The sequence below is a fragment of the Pteropus medius genome, unplaced genomic scaffold, assembly GCF_902729225.1.
Source record: "Pteropus medius unplaced genomic scaffold, Ma_sr-lr_union100, whole genome shotgun sequence".
Taxonomy (NCBI): Eukaryota; Metazoa; Chordata; class Mammalia; order Chiroptera; family Pteropodidae; genus Pteropus; species Pteropus medius.
Genome location: NW_024349519.1, coordinates 16,864,986 through 16,882,539, shown reverse-complemented (window position 1 = coordinate 16,882,539; position 17,554 = coordinate 16,864,986). Strand labels below are relative to the sequence as shown.

Here is a 17,554-nt window from a genome sequence, read left to right as displayed (position 1 = left end):
AATTGTAGTACAAAACTTTGGGTGATAGTATGACAGTGAAGTAACTTTTAGTATTTTCAAATTTATCAATTTACACCTAAGAAAACATAACACTAATATCCCATCGATTTTTTATGCACTCTTAACATGCACATTAAATTAGAGCAGGAACAAATGGATACATGTGTGACACCACTGGGCATAAATGTCTAAAAGAAGTACACTCTTCCATCTAGAAATAGGTGTATATATGTATACAAATACATATATACATATATACATATACATATACATATATATATCCCGTGCAAGTAAGACCACTTGTGTGTGCTCCTGAATCTTGAATAATATGGAATTTTAGGGCTCAGGATCATAACTACATCTAATGATGAATTAAACCATAGAAAGCTTTAGCCAGCCTGCCATTGAAGAATTGGACCTAATTACTCTTTGAACTTCAGTCTGGAAAAGGGACAGTATGTCTGATATCTTAATAATTCTCTCCTTACTAGACAGGGTAAAATGGAAATGAGTATAATTTTTCAAATATTCAACGAGTATTCACACTCTTCTCATGATTTTAGTTAAGGCTTTAGCTTTACCAGGCTACTCCAAATGTGATGACTTCTTGGTGACAGAAAACAATTTAGATGAAAAAAAGAGACTGCTAAAGAAAATATCAGTACTACTAATAAAGAATACAGAAATATCAGTACTACTAATAAAGAATACAGAAAATATCAGTACTACTAATAAAGAATACAGAAATATCAGTACTACTAATAAAGAATACAGAAAATACTCTCATACAGTAGATAATAAATTTGAGTGTTTCATTTACTAACCGATTAGAAAACTTGTCCTTTTATTATCTTTCAGTGATATCTGGAGACGCCAACAAAAAGGAAAACATATTCTTACAAATAAGAGTATAATAATACTGAATACTCATTGTAAATTCCAAGCCTCAGAGATATTTACCAGACTTCAAATTATGAAAAAACATACCTGTTGATTTAATACTTAAAGTAGATTACATGTTGTAATACAATATGCCATTCTTAAAGGAAAAGTGACTTAATACTTAGAAAAACATTAATAACGAATATATTAGGCAGTAATATCTTGGAAAACAAAATAAAAACTAGGAAGAAGAAACATCAACATAGGAAATACAATATTCATTGGTAAAGTGACATTTTTTTCTAATTACAAAGTTCTACAATAAAACAAATAAGCTTTATAAAAATGTGTAAAAGTTTAAGATGGCATTTTACAAAGGTCAAGTTGATGGTCCATTGAGTAGGTTATTACTGCATTATTTTAAATCCATGTATCGTTTTAAGACATCTCTTCACATGTCTGCACGAACAAAAGAAGCAAATATTCCATCTTCCTGTGCCAAGAGGCTTTCTGGAGTGTCATATTCTAAAATATTTCCTCGCTTCATCACAATAACTAGGTCTGCCGTTAGAATAGTGTGAACCCGATGCTGTGAGTGAAAAGAATACATGTTATTTGTTATATATTTTAAGACACAAACCAAAGCAATGGATATGCATATTTCGCCAATTATTCAGGGACATTTATTTACCTTGGGGTACCAGGAGGTGCAAGAAGCACAGCCCCTCAATTTATTTCTTACTTAACGTATCATTTATCTACATTTTTAAAATCCTGGCCATTAAGGCTGGGTCTTGTATGGGTTGTATTAAATCTAGTGTAGTCAATATAGCAATCTCATCATTTTCATGAAGGTATAAGTAGGCTAATAAATATTTTGTCAAATAATTAAATAAGAAGAGCCATCATGAACCAGTTGGGTTATAGCTTAGTCTAGACTAAAATGATATCTTGTGTAGAGTCAATTAATTCCATGGGCTAACACACAATTTGAAGAACCCTGGAAGGTGGTCAATTCTGGGACGACAATATGGGGAAGCCCTATGGCATGCAGTGTTAGAATGGATCATCCAGGACTTCAGACATGTCATCTCTTAGTTTTTAGAGATCATTGCCGCTCATTGGCCCATTCTCTCTTTTCACATGGCATTCTTTGGAAAGAAGCTTTGGTGTTAATAATTATTTTTTTAAAAAAGCTACCACTTATTGAGCATATAATACACATAAGTGCTCCACACACATACTTGTTAATCATCAGAATGTCCCTCAAATGTGGTTGTAATTGCTCTCCACTTTAAAGGGGACACCACTGGGGTTCATGGAGGTAAAGCAAAATCAGGAGACCACATGTATAATAAATAGGAGAACTAGCGTCAAAACCAAGCTTATTAACTTCCAAGTGTGAGATATTTCCATCTTGCCACCAAACTGTTTCATAGGGAATATCTGGTACTTTAGAGGATTGTTTGCCTGCCGTTATTAGCATTATGTTTAAAAGCACAGAGTCTAAAGTTAGACTCAGTTCATATTTTGGTTTCACCACATGTTAGCTGAGTAATCTTAAGCAACAAACTTGACTTTTGTATGCCTCAAGTTTCATATCTATAAAATGACGGTGATAATAGTACTGGCCTCAGAGAGTGGTGGTGAGGGTCAAATGAGATGATCCATGTAAAAAAATGTCAGCACCTCCTCTGACACATACAAGCAAATAATAAATGTCAGCTACTATTAGTTTTTATTTTTAGATTTACAAGGGAAAAATCTGTGCAGTGGGCCTTTTCACTACTCTTGCTGGGGATAAGTACTGTCCAATAAAAATATAATGTGGCCTACAAAAGTGAGACACATGTAATTTTAAATTTCTTAGGAGCCACATTTTAAAAGCACAAATGAACAGATGAAATACATTTTAATAATATTTTAACCCAATATATCCAAAATGTTATATCAACATGTAACCAATATAAAAATTATTAATGAAGCCTTTTACATTACTCTATTAATTCTGTCTTTACAATACATTGATTATTTCATGCTTACAACAGCTCTCAATTTGGACTATCCATAGTGCTCAATAGCCATATGCGACTAGGCGCTACCACATTGGACCTGGACCATGCAGGTCAAAACATCAGCATGCTGATGGGAGTGCTAAAACATTGTTTAGCTGATACAAAGGCTTCCAAAGTGCCTTCTCCTAACAACTCAAAGTCCAACCTAAATCCATCTCAAGGGGCAAAGGCCTATCTTCTGCCCTGGGTCATCTAGATGGGATAGTCTCAGTGTTCATGCTTTCAGAAAAGAAGGCAGTCATAGCTGGGACTCACAACTAGAGGGGGAAAAACATGCATATGGAATGTGGTAATGATAGACAAACCTATCATTCGCTGAATATTGGTAACTAACGATATATATTTAGGAATTGTCACAAGTTGGAGGATAATGTTTATTTATCTTTGAGAATGGACCAGAGCCATTTGTATACCCATGCATTTAGAAAAAAATAAACTTAATGTGCTGTTTAATATCTGCTGTGCATTTTCCCTCCAAAAAAAAATTAGTTCTTAAATAACCATATCATAGATGTTAAAAAAAGAATTGGTTTCTAAATCCATAAATAGAATATTATAAACATTGCCTTGATATTTTAAAATAATGTTTATTTAAAAAATTAAGACATCGAAAAACTTGGCCAAAGGAAATAAATACAGCTGATGTTTATTCCATTAATCTAAATTATTTTTTGCTTGACAAAGTGTGGTGTCAATTGTAATAGCATTGATGAAATTTTCAAAATGCTCCAGAGAAATTAATCCAATTAAGAGTGAAAAAATAAATCACTTTCATAAATAAATGCTACGCATTATTTTGGTGCATAAGAGGTTCTTTTTAGAAGCCAGAGAAAGTGATCTTATTTTACAATTTTCATTAACAGTTAACAAAATTAATAGAACAAATTTTAGCAAGTAAAGAAGAATAGTTGCTTTTAATAAAGCTGAATATCATTTTACAAGGGATCTACCACAAATTGGTAGTGCTCTCTCTCCTATGAGTCTGTTAAGAGAAGTTGGTCCCACAATAATTTGTTCTCTCTCCAGCTTTCTGTGTGTCCAGGGGAGAAATTCTAGGTATCCTGGTGGCCACCTCCATACTAGTGGTCTTGAAATGAAAAATAGGTGAAGGGTATATAAGTATATAGAAAAGTATTCAGTGAATGTAGGACAAGAGAAATGAGGTAAAAGAACATAATTTTTTGGTGAAAAATATAAATTATGCTTAAGTAATCTTCAAGGTGTAAACTACATGGGACCATCCAACGATATTCTCCATGCTTCATGAAGAATAGAGAAAACTAGTCTTTTGTGTAAGCAAGGGTCTGTTTTCCCTCTCTACCTGCCCATTTAGAGGGAACAGGAAGCTCTTTCTTCCTTCAAATATCTCCCTATCTCTACAGTGGTAAAATTCATGAAAACATTATAGAATGTTTTCCAAGTTAGGTGATTCTTTCATCTATTAAATTATTCATGCTTTAATGTGATTCCTTCTCCTGGGCAGAAGGAACCACAAGTTCACTGGAAGGTAAAAGAAAGTGGGTTTTTCTTTACTTAGGCCCAATTTACAGAAGTTAGGCCCTGATGGGCATCATTTCCTGCCACCTTGAAAAAGCTGCACTTCAAAGGGTGCTGTTTTCCCATGCATCATTCACAAAAATGTAAGCCTAAATAAGCAAGCACTCCATACATAACTCCTATTACTCAATAGTTAACCTTAGGTAATTATTTAAATTAATGCATTCTTAAGGGCAGATATGAAACATGCATGGTATTATTTTTAAGCACACTTACAAAACATCCCCGAGGAATAGTGAAACTGATCCTTAGGACAGAGGTAAATCTGGTTCTCAGGTTTTCGTAAACACTCTCTCTTGCATTTATACACTTAAAAATATATGCATGTGCCTCATTTGAATTGAACATAACTGAAGCACCTGGCTGAGTTGATTTGTGTGATAATATCCTATGGTTAGTTCCCTCACCACATCCCTCCCTGGAATCTCTACATTTGTCTTGCCTTACTGAGGGGATGCTGCTAAGATAGCTACCAGAGAATGGGATTCTCAGCAGAGTAGCTCATGATGGTCTACTTGTTGGTCATCACCAAAGTGGAAAAGAGGCCATTCTTGAGGGCAAGTAAGTTTGGAACAGTATCACACTCCACTAAAATACCCTCAGAAAAGACTAAAACAAGGCCTGCATCCAAAATGGAAGAGACACGGTGCTGGAGAGAAAAGAAAAACAGAAAGAGAAGAGAATCAGCAAGAGGGAAAATGTCCAGGCGATTCATTTACAAAACAGTTTTTTGTTAAACAGGAAGCCTAAATGTGAGCAAGAATCCATCCGTCTACAAAGAGGAAGAGAGAAAACCATGGCCTATTGCAAAAAAGCTATAACACGAAATTACAAAGATTTAAACCAATTTGATTGGTGCTCAAAGCAGGTGCCTCAGCTGTGAGGTTTCTCATGCCTTCTTTTTTTTAAACAGTTAAGTGAACGGAAACAGAAATTAAGTATAAATAGTAGCAGAACTAGCAGTCAAATTTAATAATTTTGCTTCTGAAATGGTTCATCAGACCATCATATTACTGAAAAAAGAATTATCCCATATGAGCTACCATCTGTATCTGGTGAAAAAGCACAGGCCGTCACCTGCTGGAACCTTAGATTTAGGATGTCCTATCCTTGTAACTTAGAGAAGGTAGGTAGAGCAGACAGTCTGGAGAAAAACAGTGTAAAGGTTTTCATAGCATAGCAGGTTTTTTCTTTCTTCTTCTTCTTCTTTTTTTTTTTGGACAGATACAGAAACATTAGCAGAAGAATACAAAATTCAGCATAAGCATATTTTAATTACTCAAAAGTAAAGATTATTGAATCTTAGAACAAAAACCAAAGAGGAAGAAATCAACTTCATTTCTCATACTTACAGCTATTGTTACAACGGTGCGGTCTGCAAAAGCTGTCATCACCACTTTCTGCAAAATGTTTTCCTGCCAAAAGATAAATAAAATCTGAATTTTCTCTTTTGTCCCCAAGAACAATGCTCCAGTGTGCCCAAGCCCCTTGGAGAAATCCTACTCCTAAGTCTTCTGAGTAAAGTACAACAGGGAGCAGTTCCCAGAAGAACGCTCATGCTAGGTTCTGTAGGTGTCTTCAAAATGCAAATAAAACTCAGTGATCAATTGAGAATAACTGATAGATTTATTGCCAGGGAACTGAAAGAAGAAAATGAAATCAAATGGGCATGGAAATGCTCACTTGAGTTATACCACAAAGAGTATGCATTCAAAACTAATAAAACCTTTAAAAGGTATTACCCTTTGGGTTAGAAAAGAAAAAGATAAAATTCATGATCCCAATTTGGATTTTGATCCATAAAAGAACATTCCCACCACAAACCATTGTAATCATTATATCTTCAAAGATGTTCTGGGTAAAGATTCTACCTCTCTCCTAGAGGAAAGCTTGATTATCTAAGTCTTGATGTGAAGTTCTTTCTTCTAATCATGTGGCCTACTGCCAATTAATTCATTCTCGTTCATAGTCTCTCTCTCTCTCTCTCTCTCAACTCTCTATCTCTCTTTTTCATCTCTATTGAGGCAGTATTATCCTTATATTAACCCCCAATATTGTAAAACCTTAGTAATCTATACTAATTTTGATGTAGTTATGCTTATTTAGTGAAACAGACTGATTAGAAGCTATTTTATTGCTTTAAATTATGCTAACTTTGAGAAGATAGGTTATAACTTTAAATAGTTACTTTAATCGATTAGCTTTACTTACTAGAAAGAAATGATGTTAAATTAGCATCTCCATATATAATTGGCTCTTAATCCTGAAACTGTTCCACTTTTTTGGGTAATTTTTCCCAATCTAATGTGTACGGCAAGAAGATAACATTATGTTGTGGACTATTTTTTTGTCCTTTCTGATGTCAAACTTTTAATATCAAGTTAACTTTTATAAGAACAATATAAATTGCTAGATCATACAGTTTGTGATTTAATATGACTTTTGTATACTCAGTCACAGCCTTCAACAGATCTTTCTTGGGTATAATTGACATTTTAAAATAATTTCTTTCTAAAGTCAAAGTTTCTGGTTTGTTATCATAAACACATTGAGAAGACCATTATTAATTCTAGCCATTATTAATTCTAGTGAATGCTTCTTCAAATTGCTTTAGAAATTAATGATTGGTTTTGGTTATCATTAGATTCTATTAAATAGAAATTTGCATACTTTATTTTAGAACGTCCATGATAATACTCGAATACTTAAATAGAGTACAGTACTCCATTAACTGAGTCCTAGAATTTTACTGTTCTGAGAATTTAACAAAAAGTGATGGCAAATTTCTTTGATGTTTTTTGCAACAGGAACACCTTTAAAGGTGTAGCATCTGTTTTATTGTAACTCTCAATGTGCTATCATCAGATGATCAAGAAGATAAAATGAGGTGACAATCAAAATAATACCACCAAAGATTCAGAACCCAATCTGGAAAAAAATAAATTATAATTTTCATGTCCATTTCTCTAATTCATCAATTTAAAGGGTTTAGATATCCACTCACTGTGGCCATGTCGATGGAAGCTGTCGCTTCATCCATAATGAGAATGCTGCTCTTGCGGACAAAGGCTCTCGCAAGGCAAAACAGTTGTCTCTGTCCAACACTAAAGTTCTCTCCACCTTCAGTGACAACTGCATCTGAATCACAGGAAGAAACAAGAATTTCACTAAAGAAATGTTACTGACATTTTCTTTGGGTTAAATAGTAAAAAATATTTTATGTTCTATAATACTACGCTGGATACTATTCAATACTGAAACAAGGATTTCATATGTGAAAAGTGAAGAGAAATTTTACTTTGGAAAAATGAATATGATCCTGGGCCGACTTATTTTTGACGACAGATGGTAAGTTATATAAATACCATTAAACATTTTGAAGACCAAAACCTTAGAGATTATTTATGTAATGTAATTATCTAAGGAGATTATTTAATATAATTATCTAAGGCCTAGAGAGATGAAGTGTTTTGCCCAAGATCACATAGCAAAATTACAATAGACAAGAAACAGAATATTTCAACTCTAATGCTCATTTCTTTTTTCATTATACCATTGAACTGTAAGCTCCAAGTGGATTTTACATTTGTTTTTGTTCATCAGTGTATCCTCAGCACTTACCATAGTATCTGACATAGTAACTGAATAAAACATTCTTATATGAATAAATGAATGTTATATCCTCATTTTTCCTTTTTTTTTTGTTTTATCCACATTTCATAAAATGTGCTACTGTGAGTTTAAGATAAATTCTGTTTCCAAAATATCACTTTTAAATGAATCCAAACACTTTTTAGTAAGGTTGTGTGTAGGCGGGCAGAATTTCTATTGATTGTATTCTTATTGCATTAAATTCTTATCATTTCTAACGTTCGAAGGCTATGCATTTATTCTTCAAATTATAATTTACATAATAAATAAGGAGGATGCTGGAGATAATGAATGCTCTTCACCAGAATTGGCCTGAACCAGATCTTTATCAAGTAACTGATGTACTTTTTATTAAGACAATGAGCTTAAACAGCATTCAACTGCATAGTGTAAATACAATCCCCTAGTGCTCATACTGTACCATAACCCGTAAACACCATGCCCATGATTCAAACAGGTGCATGCAGCTCTCATGTTAGTGAAGAGGACTATAAAGATGTAATTGCCTGTCTTTCTGACTATGAATGGCAAGGGGGGTGGTCTCTAAATACCAAGGAAGAAGGGTCTCTAAGCATTATCAGTTTCTCAAGTAGACTTGCTGGGCTCTCCAGATAAGAGATCAAAAATTATTCTGGGAAAGTTCATCCAGACCCCTGGAATTACTCCCACAGTATGATACTGGCAAGATCAGTGAAAATATCCTTAAAAACATGCTGTCTCAATTTTTGTTTGTGGGATGCCTTCTCCTTGAGACTTAAAATCATAAAAGGTATTGTTTTTGATTAGGTCTTCTTTACCAAATAAAATAACAAACAAACATGATTTTATTTTGTAGGTCGATTTTTTTAAAACTAGATACTATTCCTTTTTGATTGCTTTGTTAAATGAGTTCAGATCTTAAGGAAGCACAAGTCCAAGACTACAGATGTTTACTTTTATGAATTAAAGACTATGTTGTGAACTTTCTATTATTTCATTAATCATGTTGCTCTTTCATTATCCACATTGTTCTTTTGTTCTGTCATCAGTTATCTGCCAGAAATTGTACTATCTCTGGGGCTGAATTTATATCAGTGATTGTTTGAGTACATGTTTCATCCCTTATACAAGTGACCAAAACTGATTAACGCAGCAAGTTAATAGAAAATACTGTCTTCAAAAAAAATCATGTTATATGAATGAAAGGAACATGCCCTCTTAGCAACAAAGAAAATGGCAGCTAATGTGGAGAAACTGCTCCTAAATGGCACTGAGTACTTTTTGAACCTAATAGTTTCTCAGTCCTTTTACCCACTTTCTGTGGGTAAGTGATTGTGTAGATCACATGAGCAGAATGACCACAAGGAAATATTCTGATTAAAGTGACCCATGCCCACCAATGGTGAATAGGCAATGAATGTACTAATTGGAATATTTTAGGGTACTCACATGGAACAGAACATTATAAGGTTTATCTTCTTGCACCCCAAGCAAAATCACTAGATTCTGAATTGTCCTAATTACCTTTATTTTAAATGAGGGAATTTAACACTAGAATTATGTGATCCTAGCATAAAACATAGATAGAGATATGCAGAATTAATTGCATGTGTAAAAAATAAATGTATAACTTAGAAAATTTACCTAGACCTCCTGGTAGGGATTTGACCATATTCTTCAACTGAGCAATTTCTAGAGCTTCCCAGAGTCTGTCATCTGTGCATTTGCACTCTGGATCTAAATTAAATCTACAGGGAAAAAATTAGTTAATTAGTCAATAAATAAAAATAAATTTTTATATATGTTTGCATATTGCTGTTCTTTCCTTAAGATGTAAGTCTTATTTGTTCTGGTTACTGCTGTATCGCCAGTACCCAAAATAGTGCTTAGGACAGAGCAGGTATTCAACTTATGTTTGATGAATGAATGAATGACCTTAATGTTATAACACAATGTTTTTTTTATTATGTAATTAGTAAGTTTATATGCATGATAAGATATAATAACATTTGTTATTTGGATTCATCTACTTTCATGTTATGTTTAATATAATTGAACTTATTATATTCCTACAGAACATTCTTAAATACATGTCTATATGAGAACATATAAAGCTATTTTAGATGAGCTATGCTGCACCAGCCACAAAAGTAGTAGTATATTTATTCATAATAAATATAGTCAGAGATATTGTTAAATAACTTGATAATGTCCAGAACTTTTAATTAAATTAATGTTACAGCTGAATATTGTGAACTCTACATACATTTTTCTTTTCAAGTCAAGAAGAGATTAGTAAAAGGAAAAGGCAAATACTTCTTTGTAGTTAATTGGATAGAGGAGGGGAGCAAGAGAGAACAAAGGATGGATGAAATGAGAGATATGATCTGGTAGATGATGCCATGGTAGACTCTGGAGTCAAACAAACTTTATTTGGAATCACAGTTCTAACACTTACTAAGCGTATGAACTTGGGCAAGTTATAGCTTCTCAGAAGTTCAAAATCCTCATCTGTAAAACGGAGATAATAATATCTACACTAGAGCAATACTCTGAGGATTTAATGAGATAATATATTTAAAGCACCCAGCAGATCACAGATACCTCCATCTTTTTTTCCCCCCTCTGTGAGAAACCATAAACCAGGGGGAAAGAAAGTTGTAGCAGCTTCTTAAAATCAACTTTGGCTGAAAGAAAAGTTGTGAGGGATGTGAAGGGAATCAGGTACTAACCAAACGCAGTATTTGCTAAGGCCAGGTCAGACACACAAGAGATAGGCAGGATAGGATATCTGTAGGATGGAACTCCTAGGAGTTCCTAGGAAACTTCTGCTAAGAATCACTTACTCCCAAGTACAGAGGAAAAATTGACTTTTGTAAAGTTAAACAGAAAGAGAAGAGTCCTTGGGGACATAAAAGATTAGCTTCTGTAGGTTAATTTTTAAGTCTAGGGTTCCCCAATCCAAACTGTTGGACAGAATATTTGATCTTATCATTGTGATATCATTTCACCCCACCTAAAAAGCAATTCTGAGCAAAACCCTCCTATGGGCCAAAGAGTAAATCTTGAGGCACTCGGGTTTCTGCTGAACATGTCAGGTCACCTACCTAATAGAACCGCTGAATAGTATTGGATCTTGCAGAATGATTGAAAGTCTAGAACGTAGTGTGTGCAGTGGTAATTTTGAAATGTCTATTCCATCAATGACAATCTTTCCTGTTAAAGAGAAACAAAAATGACAAGCATGTAGTAAAATCACAAGTAAAATAATATTTGTTTATTAATTGAAAGTACTTTCCTAGTTCAGGGTTGAAATTCAGAAGATGAAAGTTTTGTATTTAAGTATCAAAAAATCGTTTATGTCTCAAAAAATATACATTTCAGTAACATTTTCTCTTTCTTATGTATTTTCTCCTAAAGGTATTTTTTCCATTTTTATTCAATTTCTGTGGTTCATACAAACCCAAAGTACTTTTTTTTTTACCCTTTGTGGGTCTTCATTCTTCCAGTATTCCTTTATCCTGGTTTCCTGCTTTATTTTCCTTCACAGGATATTCTATATACATTTCCTAATCTTTTTTATTGTCTCTCTCCCCCAACTAGAATATTAGCTTCTTGAAGACAAAGATTTTGGTCTGTCTTATTGCTTTTTTATTGACTGAACAGTATAGTGCATTACAAATAAGAAAGTAAATTCTATGACACAGGTGTCAAATTTTAATGAATTTCTCTATAGTGCACATAGACCTATAGAGGCTTGTGCAATCTTGATGCCCGTTTCTCAACTTGATAGATTTATTTTATCATATCACTTTGGGCAAAAATAATATAACCCAAGAGATGAGAGTGCTAGGTAAAGAATGGCCACTGGAGTCTTTTTTTCCAGCTGGCTTTACATTCAAGAGCAGGAAAGGTGATTAGCTTAAACTTTCTTTCAGGAATAATATACTATGTATTAAAATCTTAATAGCCTAATACTATTAAAAAGAGAATAAGCCATTGATAGTCCACATGAGGCCTGAAATGATGTTTCCAGACTCATGGAGATCAAGCTAATCCAATATGTTCAGTCAAAACCACAGTTTTTAATGAAATGTATCAATCAACTGTCTTTGGATCATGTAACTGACTTATAATGCAAATCCATACTGGAAATCCTTAAAGCATCGATGTATTATAACTAGCCATGGAAAGAGCAAGCTGATGATGCAGCAGCGGATACCTACCCTGTTCTGAATCTAAACCCCAGAGACTGCATTACCACAGTTCAACTTTGTGTTCATCAACTGACCTCTTTATATCATAGAGCTATTCTGTACAATAGATTAAATAACATAAACTGTCAAGTACAATAAAAATGTAAAGTACTGTCATCATCATCATAATCATTACAGATAATAATAGTAAGCACTTACTGAAGCTGACGGTCAAGTACATTATTGGATCCCTGTTTATTCAAGATGGCTTATGAGCTGGACTATTTATAGGCCACTTAATAGACTAAATAATGTGACTTTTTTTAAAGCAAAGATTAAATTATTTCTATGTGTCATATTTTTTATAATTTTATGGATGAATAAATATTTTTGTATATTGTCAACATGTACGTGGCACTTTACAGCAAAGGTTGCTTCCTCAGAAAATGTTTGACATCATTAAACAATGTTATTAAGGAGATGATGGTAAGGGCCATACAACAATATTAAAAAAAGAAAATTACTTATCTCCTTGTAGAGATATATTTTTAGTTTGTGGGAAACAAGACTGTCTTTCTTTCTCTTCCTTACTCTTGAAATGCTACCACCATCCACTGCTATTCAAAATGGGTGTCTTTGTTTTTATATATTTTACCAGTTTACTAGAATTCTTAAATAACAATTTTTAGAACTCAGTTTTGGGCTAATAATTTTATTTCCCTAATCCTACTTTTTTTTTTTTTTTTACTTCTGGACTGTTTATATGGGATACCTGCCTCAATCCATGGGCCGTAAGACATTAAGTCTTTATAAATATTTGATTTTTATTTCTGCAGGATTAGATAAATTGATGGATGTTGCATCTTTTAAAGGGAAAGCACCACATGACCAATGAAAATATTTAGTTAGTAACTCACCATCGAATATATCCACCATTCTGAAAAATGCCAGAGATAATGATGACTTCCCACTGCCAGTGCGACCACAGATGCCCACCTAAAAAGCAACTGTCACTCAGAGAGAAGACTCAAACACATGACAGAAAATGGGCAAAAGTATTTCTAACTTAGACAAGATACCATATTGAAAACACAATTCTATTTAAATATTTACAATAATATCATCATTCTCTTTATAGACCTCCTTTGAGAATGATCATTATTAATTTAAAAACATGAAGTCCTCACCAAATCTTCAGTGATTCTATTCTACTCTTTTTATTTCTATGTGATTGTGTTGTTTTTCCATTGTGGCTTAATGTTTGCATTTAGTATATTGTTGGTCACTAAATATTTCGTTTTATTTTAAAGGTAACGATTTTATCAAAAGTAGAATGAGTCCATTTTTTTCTGCACACTTACTATTTTTAAAATAACTAAAATAAATAATTCTAAAACTAGTGTTAGTACAAATGCAAAAGTTCTCAAGGGGATGTCTGTTATGGCTATGAGAGCCAGAAATTTTGAAAAGCATGCCTTTTGTTGGCTTTCCTGATTTTCATGGAAGACTAACGAAAGTCAATGCAACTTAGAGAACATGTCTTTTATCCTGACCCTATCTCTCCTTTTTTTCTTTTATGTAGATAATTTGACTTGTAAAGGGTGCGGAATATTATGTGAGCCTAGAAAAATATACTTAGTTGAATATCTGAAGAACTTAGGTGGTAATAAAGTGGTTCCATCAGAAGGTTTGTATGAAGTAAATGAATGACAGTGAATTCATACCTTTTGCCCAGGTTTGATGTAAGCCTTGACGTGTTTAAGAACAGGTTTCAGATTATTTTCATATCTGACACACAGATCATGAATCTTGATCTCTCCTTCCTGTGGCCAATGTTCTGGAACTTGAGAAGGATCTGGCACATAGGGTAGGAGAAAACAGAGGGTGAGGTGGGGGAAACACATATATACTTATATATATTTATACATATAAACATGTAAATTATTTTCTAAATTTAAATTAATATTGAATGAAGTTCTATACTTTTTAAATTAAAATTACATTCAGAGTAAAGGCTGCTTGATTAATAACTTTTAAAATACTTTTTTGTATTTATGTTTGGAGCATTCGACAGCATCATATCTCTTCAGCATTCCATCGCTCAACTCTATTCAAGATAAAATTGATTCATTTGTTCAGTCAGTCAGTCATCAAACATTTGAATGTTTAAAATGCGAGGGGTTTTGTACAAGGTGTTAGGAATATGGAGATGAAAGACATGCCTCAAGATGCTCACTGTGTCCTAGGGGAAACATACAAGTGAGTCAGCATCTACAGTTCTGCATGGAGAGTCACACAAGGGAGGCCAACCCAAGGTATTCTAAGAGCACAGAAAGAGGTAATCCACTCCGGAAGGTTTCAAGAAGAGATGGTGCCTGGGATGAGTCTTAAAAGATAAGGCAAGGGGGAAATTTCTTTCAAATATACATAGACAGAAGAACAAAAATAAAGAGAAAGCATAGCCTGTTGGCATAGGCAGAGTAAAAGGTGTATAGGTGGATGATGATAGATGAGGCTAGGTAGGTGGGCAAGGGTTGAAGGGTCTACTGGTCTTAGCTAAGTTATCTGTGTTTGGTGCTTGAAGAGCTGGATGAGCTATTGGAGGATTTAGGCAAAGGAATGCATTTTAAGCATGAGATTTGCAGTTAAGAGAGATTATTCTGTATTGAATTTCCTACCAATTTAATTCCAACAAAGCTGAGAATCTCAATATTTTAAGATCCAAGTTTCTTGACATCTAAGTTAATAAGGTCTTGGGAAAGAAAATACAATAGTTCATAGTTTGAGGTGATAATTAATGTAATAAAGTCCAAATATTATTATGATTCTCTTTAAATATTACTAAATAATATCTTTTTGGACTCTGGTTGTATCCAAGACTTTTCAGGCCTAAAACGTCTTATCATTTCAGGTATACCTAATTAAGCAAAGTCAAGATGAGAGGGGAGTCTCTGCATGCTGAAGTGGAGAGCAAAAGCAAAAATGACAATGTCTGACACACCACTAATATTCAAATAAAATACACATTTAAGTGAAACAAAATAATATTCCAAACAATACCCATGGTGCCTTCATAGTTCTCAGACTCCATAGTCAAGAAACTGTTCACTTTTTTCACTGCTCCCATCTGGACTTCCAGGTCAGCTAAGTTCCTCACAACCCAATTCAAATAGTTGGTTATCTACATCGGGAGACCAAAAAAAAAAAAAATTAACATTTAAAATGAAGTATCAATTTTTGCAATCACTGGATATTTGGAGACAGAATGACTTTGGCAGTTTGTGTACATCACGTGTTATAATTCATTAATGCTGCAGAATATCAGAAATGAATCCAGGCTCTGTCCTAAAATGCTGGTTTGGGATCATATCTACCAATATTTTCAAAATGTCATCTTGTTATGAATTTCAAACTCATCCTCTAACACCCATGAGTAAGAGTTGATAATAACTATAGAAAGTACGCCAACATTGCACAAAAAGAGAGATTTTCATCCATACCTACCGTAAGTGCATACAGAAGTCCTAAACCCACCAATCCGGAATTGGAAGACCCACTAATGGATGCAATAGATGCAGTGAGGACAATGCAAGCCCCCAGGTAATCCTAAAAAGGAGGAAGAAAAAAATGTCAAAATATTTTTCCCAAGTTCTTACACCAAAATCACAATCAAGATAGGTGATTGCTAAGAGAATACATGTCACTCCTTGTATGGCCTGTTAAGAAGAAGGCTGCCTAAGTTACGAAAAATTGCAACTCAAAATATTCGGGCTGAACTGGGAGTGATGCAATGCTTTCATTTATATCTATGCAGATATGGGTTCAGAGATTAAATACCTTGCCAGAAATTAAGCTGAAATTTATAGCACAACCAGGATCAGACATAAAGGTTCTTTTTTTCCCCTTTCTACTTCACTGTGTTGCCAGACAAGCAATTATTTTTGGACTTGATTTTCCTACCTTAAATTTCATGTGTGTTTATATCAGGGTTGCGTAGCTTCCTTGTTCCCTAAGGCTCTTGCAGAAATTTGCCTCTGGTTAACCTGTTGAAATTCGTATCTGAATTTTCTGTCAGAGTCTGGACATTAAATATCCAAATTCCAGGTAAATAAGAAAAAGGGTTATATTTGCTCAAAAATTAGAAGTGTGGGCATGTCTTAGAGTATCTGAATTGTCCATGACTCAATGATAAACTCTTGCAAAATTTAAAAAATTAAGGAGTGCTATAAACTCAAATGAAAGGCAGCCCACATCTGTCCATTTTCTAATACCCTCTTCCTTCCCTATTTCCCAGCATTCTTAGATATTCTTATGACTTGTCATTTGAAAAAAAAATCTTAAAATTTATCATGCTGATGTGTCACACATCCCAGAGGCAGGTAGAATTTCAGGCATGAGTCATTTCTAGAATTACGTCAAGTCTGATCTCACTGGTAATGGTCTTCTCTAGCTAGGCACATTTCTGATCCCTCAAAAACAAAAAACAATAAACAAAACAAAACTAGTAACTAGGTGATAAAATTTTAATGACAGTAATGGAATGCTTAATATTCCATAACTTCAAAGAATGAAGTTTCTCAAATCAGCTCACATGTGTGCGTTTCTGCCTCTTTTTAAAACAGTTCCAAAGGTCTAACTTTGGGGAGCAATCAATGATCCCAGCCTTAGAATCAGAGATTAAGGTCGAATGTTGGCTTTGCCAATTACGAGCTAGTGAGCTTAGACAAGTAATTTAAACCCCAATGAGACTCAGCTTCTTTGAAAAATAAAAATGATACCTAATTCACAGGGATTTTAAAAGGAATAAAACATTAAATACCAGTTACATTTCCCCACCTCTATGTGTCAGGATGTCTTTTTTCCGTTGGATGATTTCCAAATGTTTGAAGCAAGCTTAAAAGTTTGTGTGCATTGTAAAACATCAAAGTTAAACAGGCACTAAAATTTAATTCCATAAGAATTCCAATAATATTTACAAAGAATAAAGGAAGAAATCATGCAGTTAATCCCTTAAAGTAATAAATTTCATAGTAGTAAATATTCCTTTGATTGCTTCTTCTGATGCAACCATTTTTTAACAACTTGTCATATCCCAATCAGAGAGTTCTTCATCTTTTTCTCTTTATTTGAAGCAACAACCACATGTTTGCAGACTCTAACCAGTTTGGACTGCTCTTTTATATTTTTTAAATGCCAACGTGCTCCCAAAACTCT

General features: G+C 33.8%; 1 protein-coding gene across 9 annotated transcripts in view; it reads right to left on the bottom strand.

The window, feature by feature from the left end:
- Positions 1-762: 762 nt before the first annotated feature.
- Positions 763-17,554, bottom strand: part of ABCC9 (ATP binding cassette subfamily C member 9) — a 113,221-nt gene continuing 96,429 nt past the window's right edge. For 5 of the 9 annotated variants that reach the window (XM_039882521.1, XM_039882526.1, XM_039882525.1 and 2 more), the window contains 9 exons: positions 15,845-15,946; positions 15,401-15,521; positions 14,065-14,195; positions 13,258-13,336; positions 11,252-11,360; positions 9,789-9,892; positions 7,519-7,652; positions 5,867-5,929; positions 1,334-1,471 (listed from right to left, as the gene is read on the bottom strand). In XM_039882521.1, coding sequence (XP_039738455.1) covers positions 1,334-1,471; positions 5,867-5,929; positions 7,519-7,652; positions 9,789-9,892; positions 11,252-11,360; positions 13,258-13,336; positions 14,065-14,195; positions 15,401-15,521; positions 15,845-15,946 — 981 coding nt within the window. Of the gene's footprint in view, positions 1,472-5,866; positions 5,930-7,518; positions 7,653-9,788; positions 9,893-11,251; positions 11,361-13,257; positions 13,337-14,064; positions 14,196-15,400; positions 15,522-15,844; positions 15,947-17,554 lie in introns of all 9 variants that reach the window. The other 4 variants (XM_039882527.1, XM_039882523.1, XM_039882528.1 and 1 more) reach the window with 1 other exon arrangement.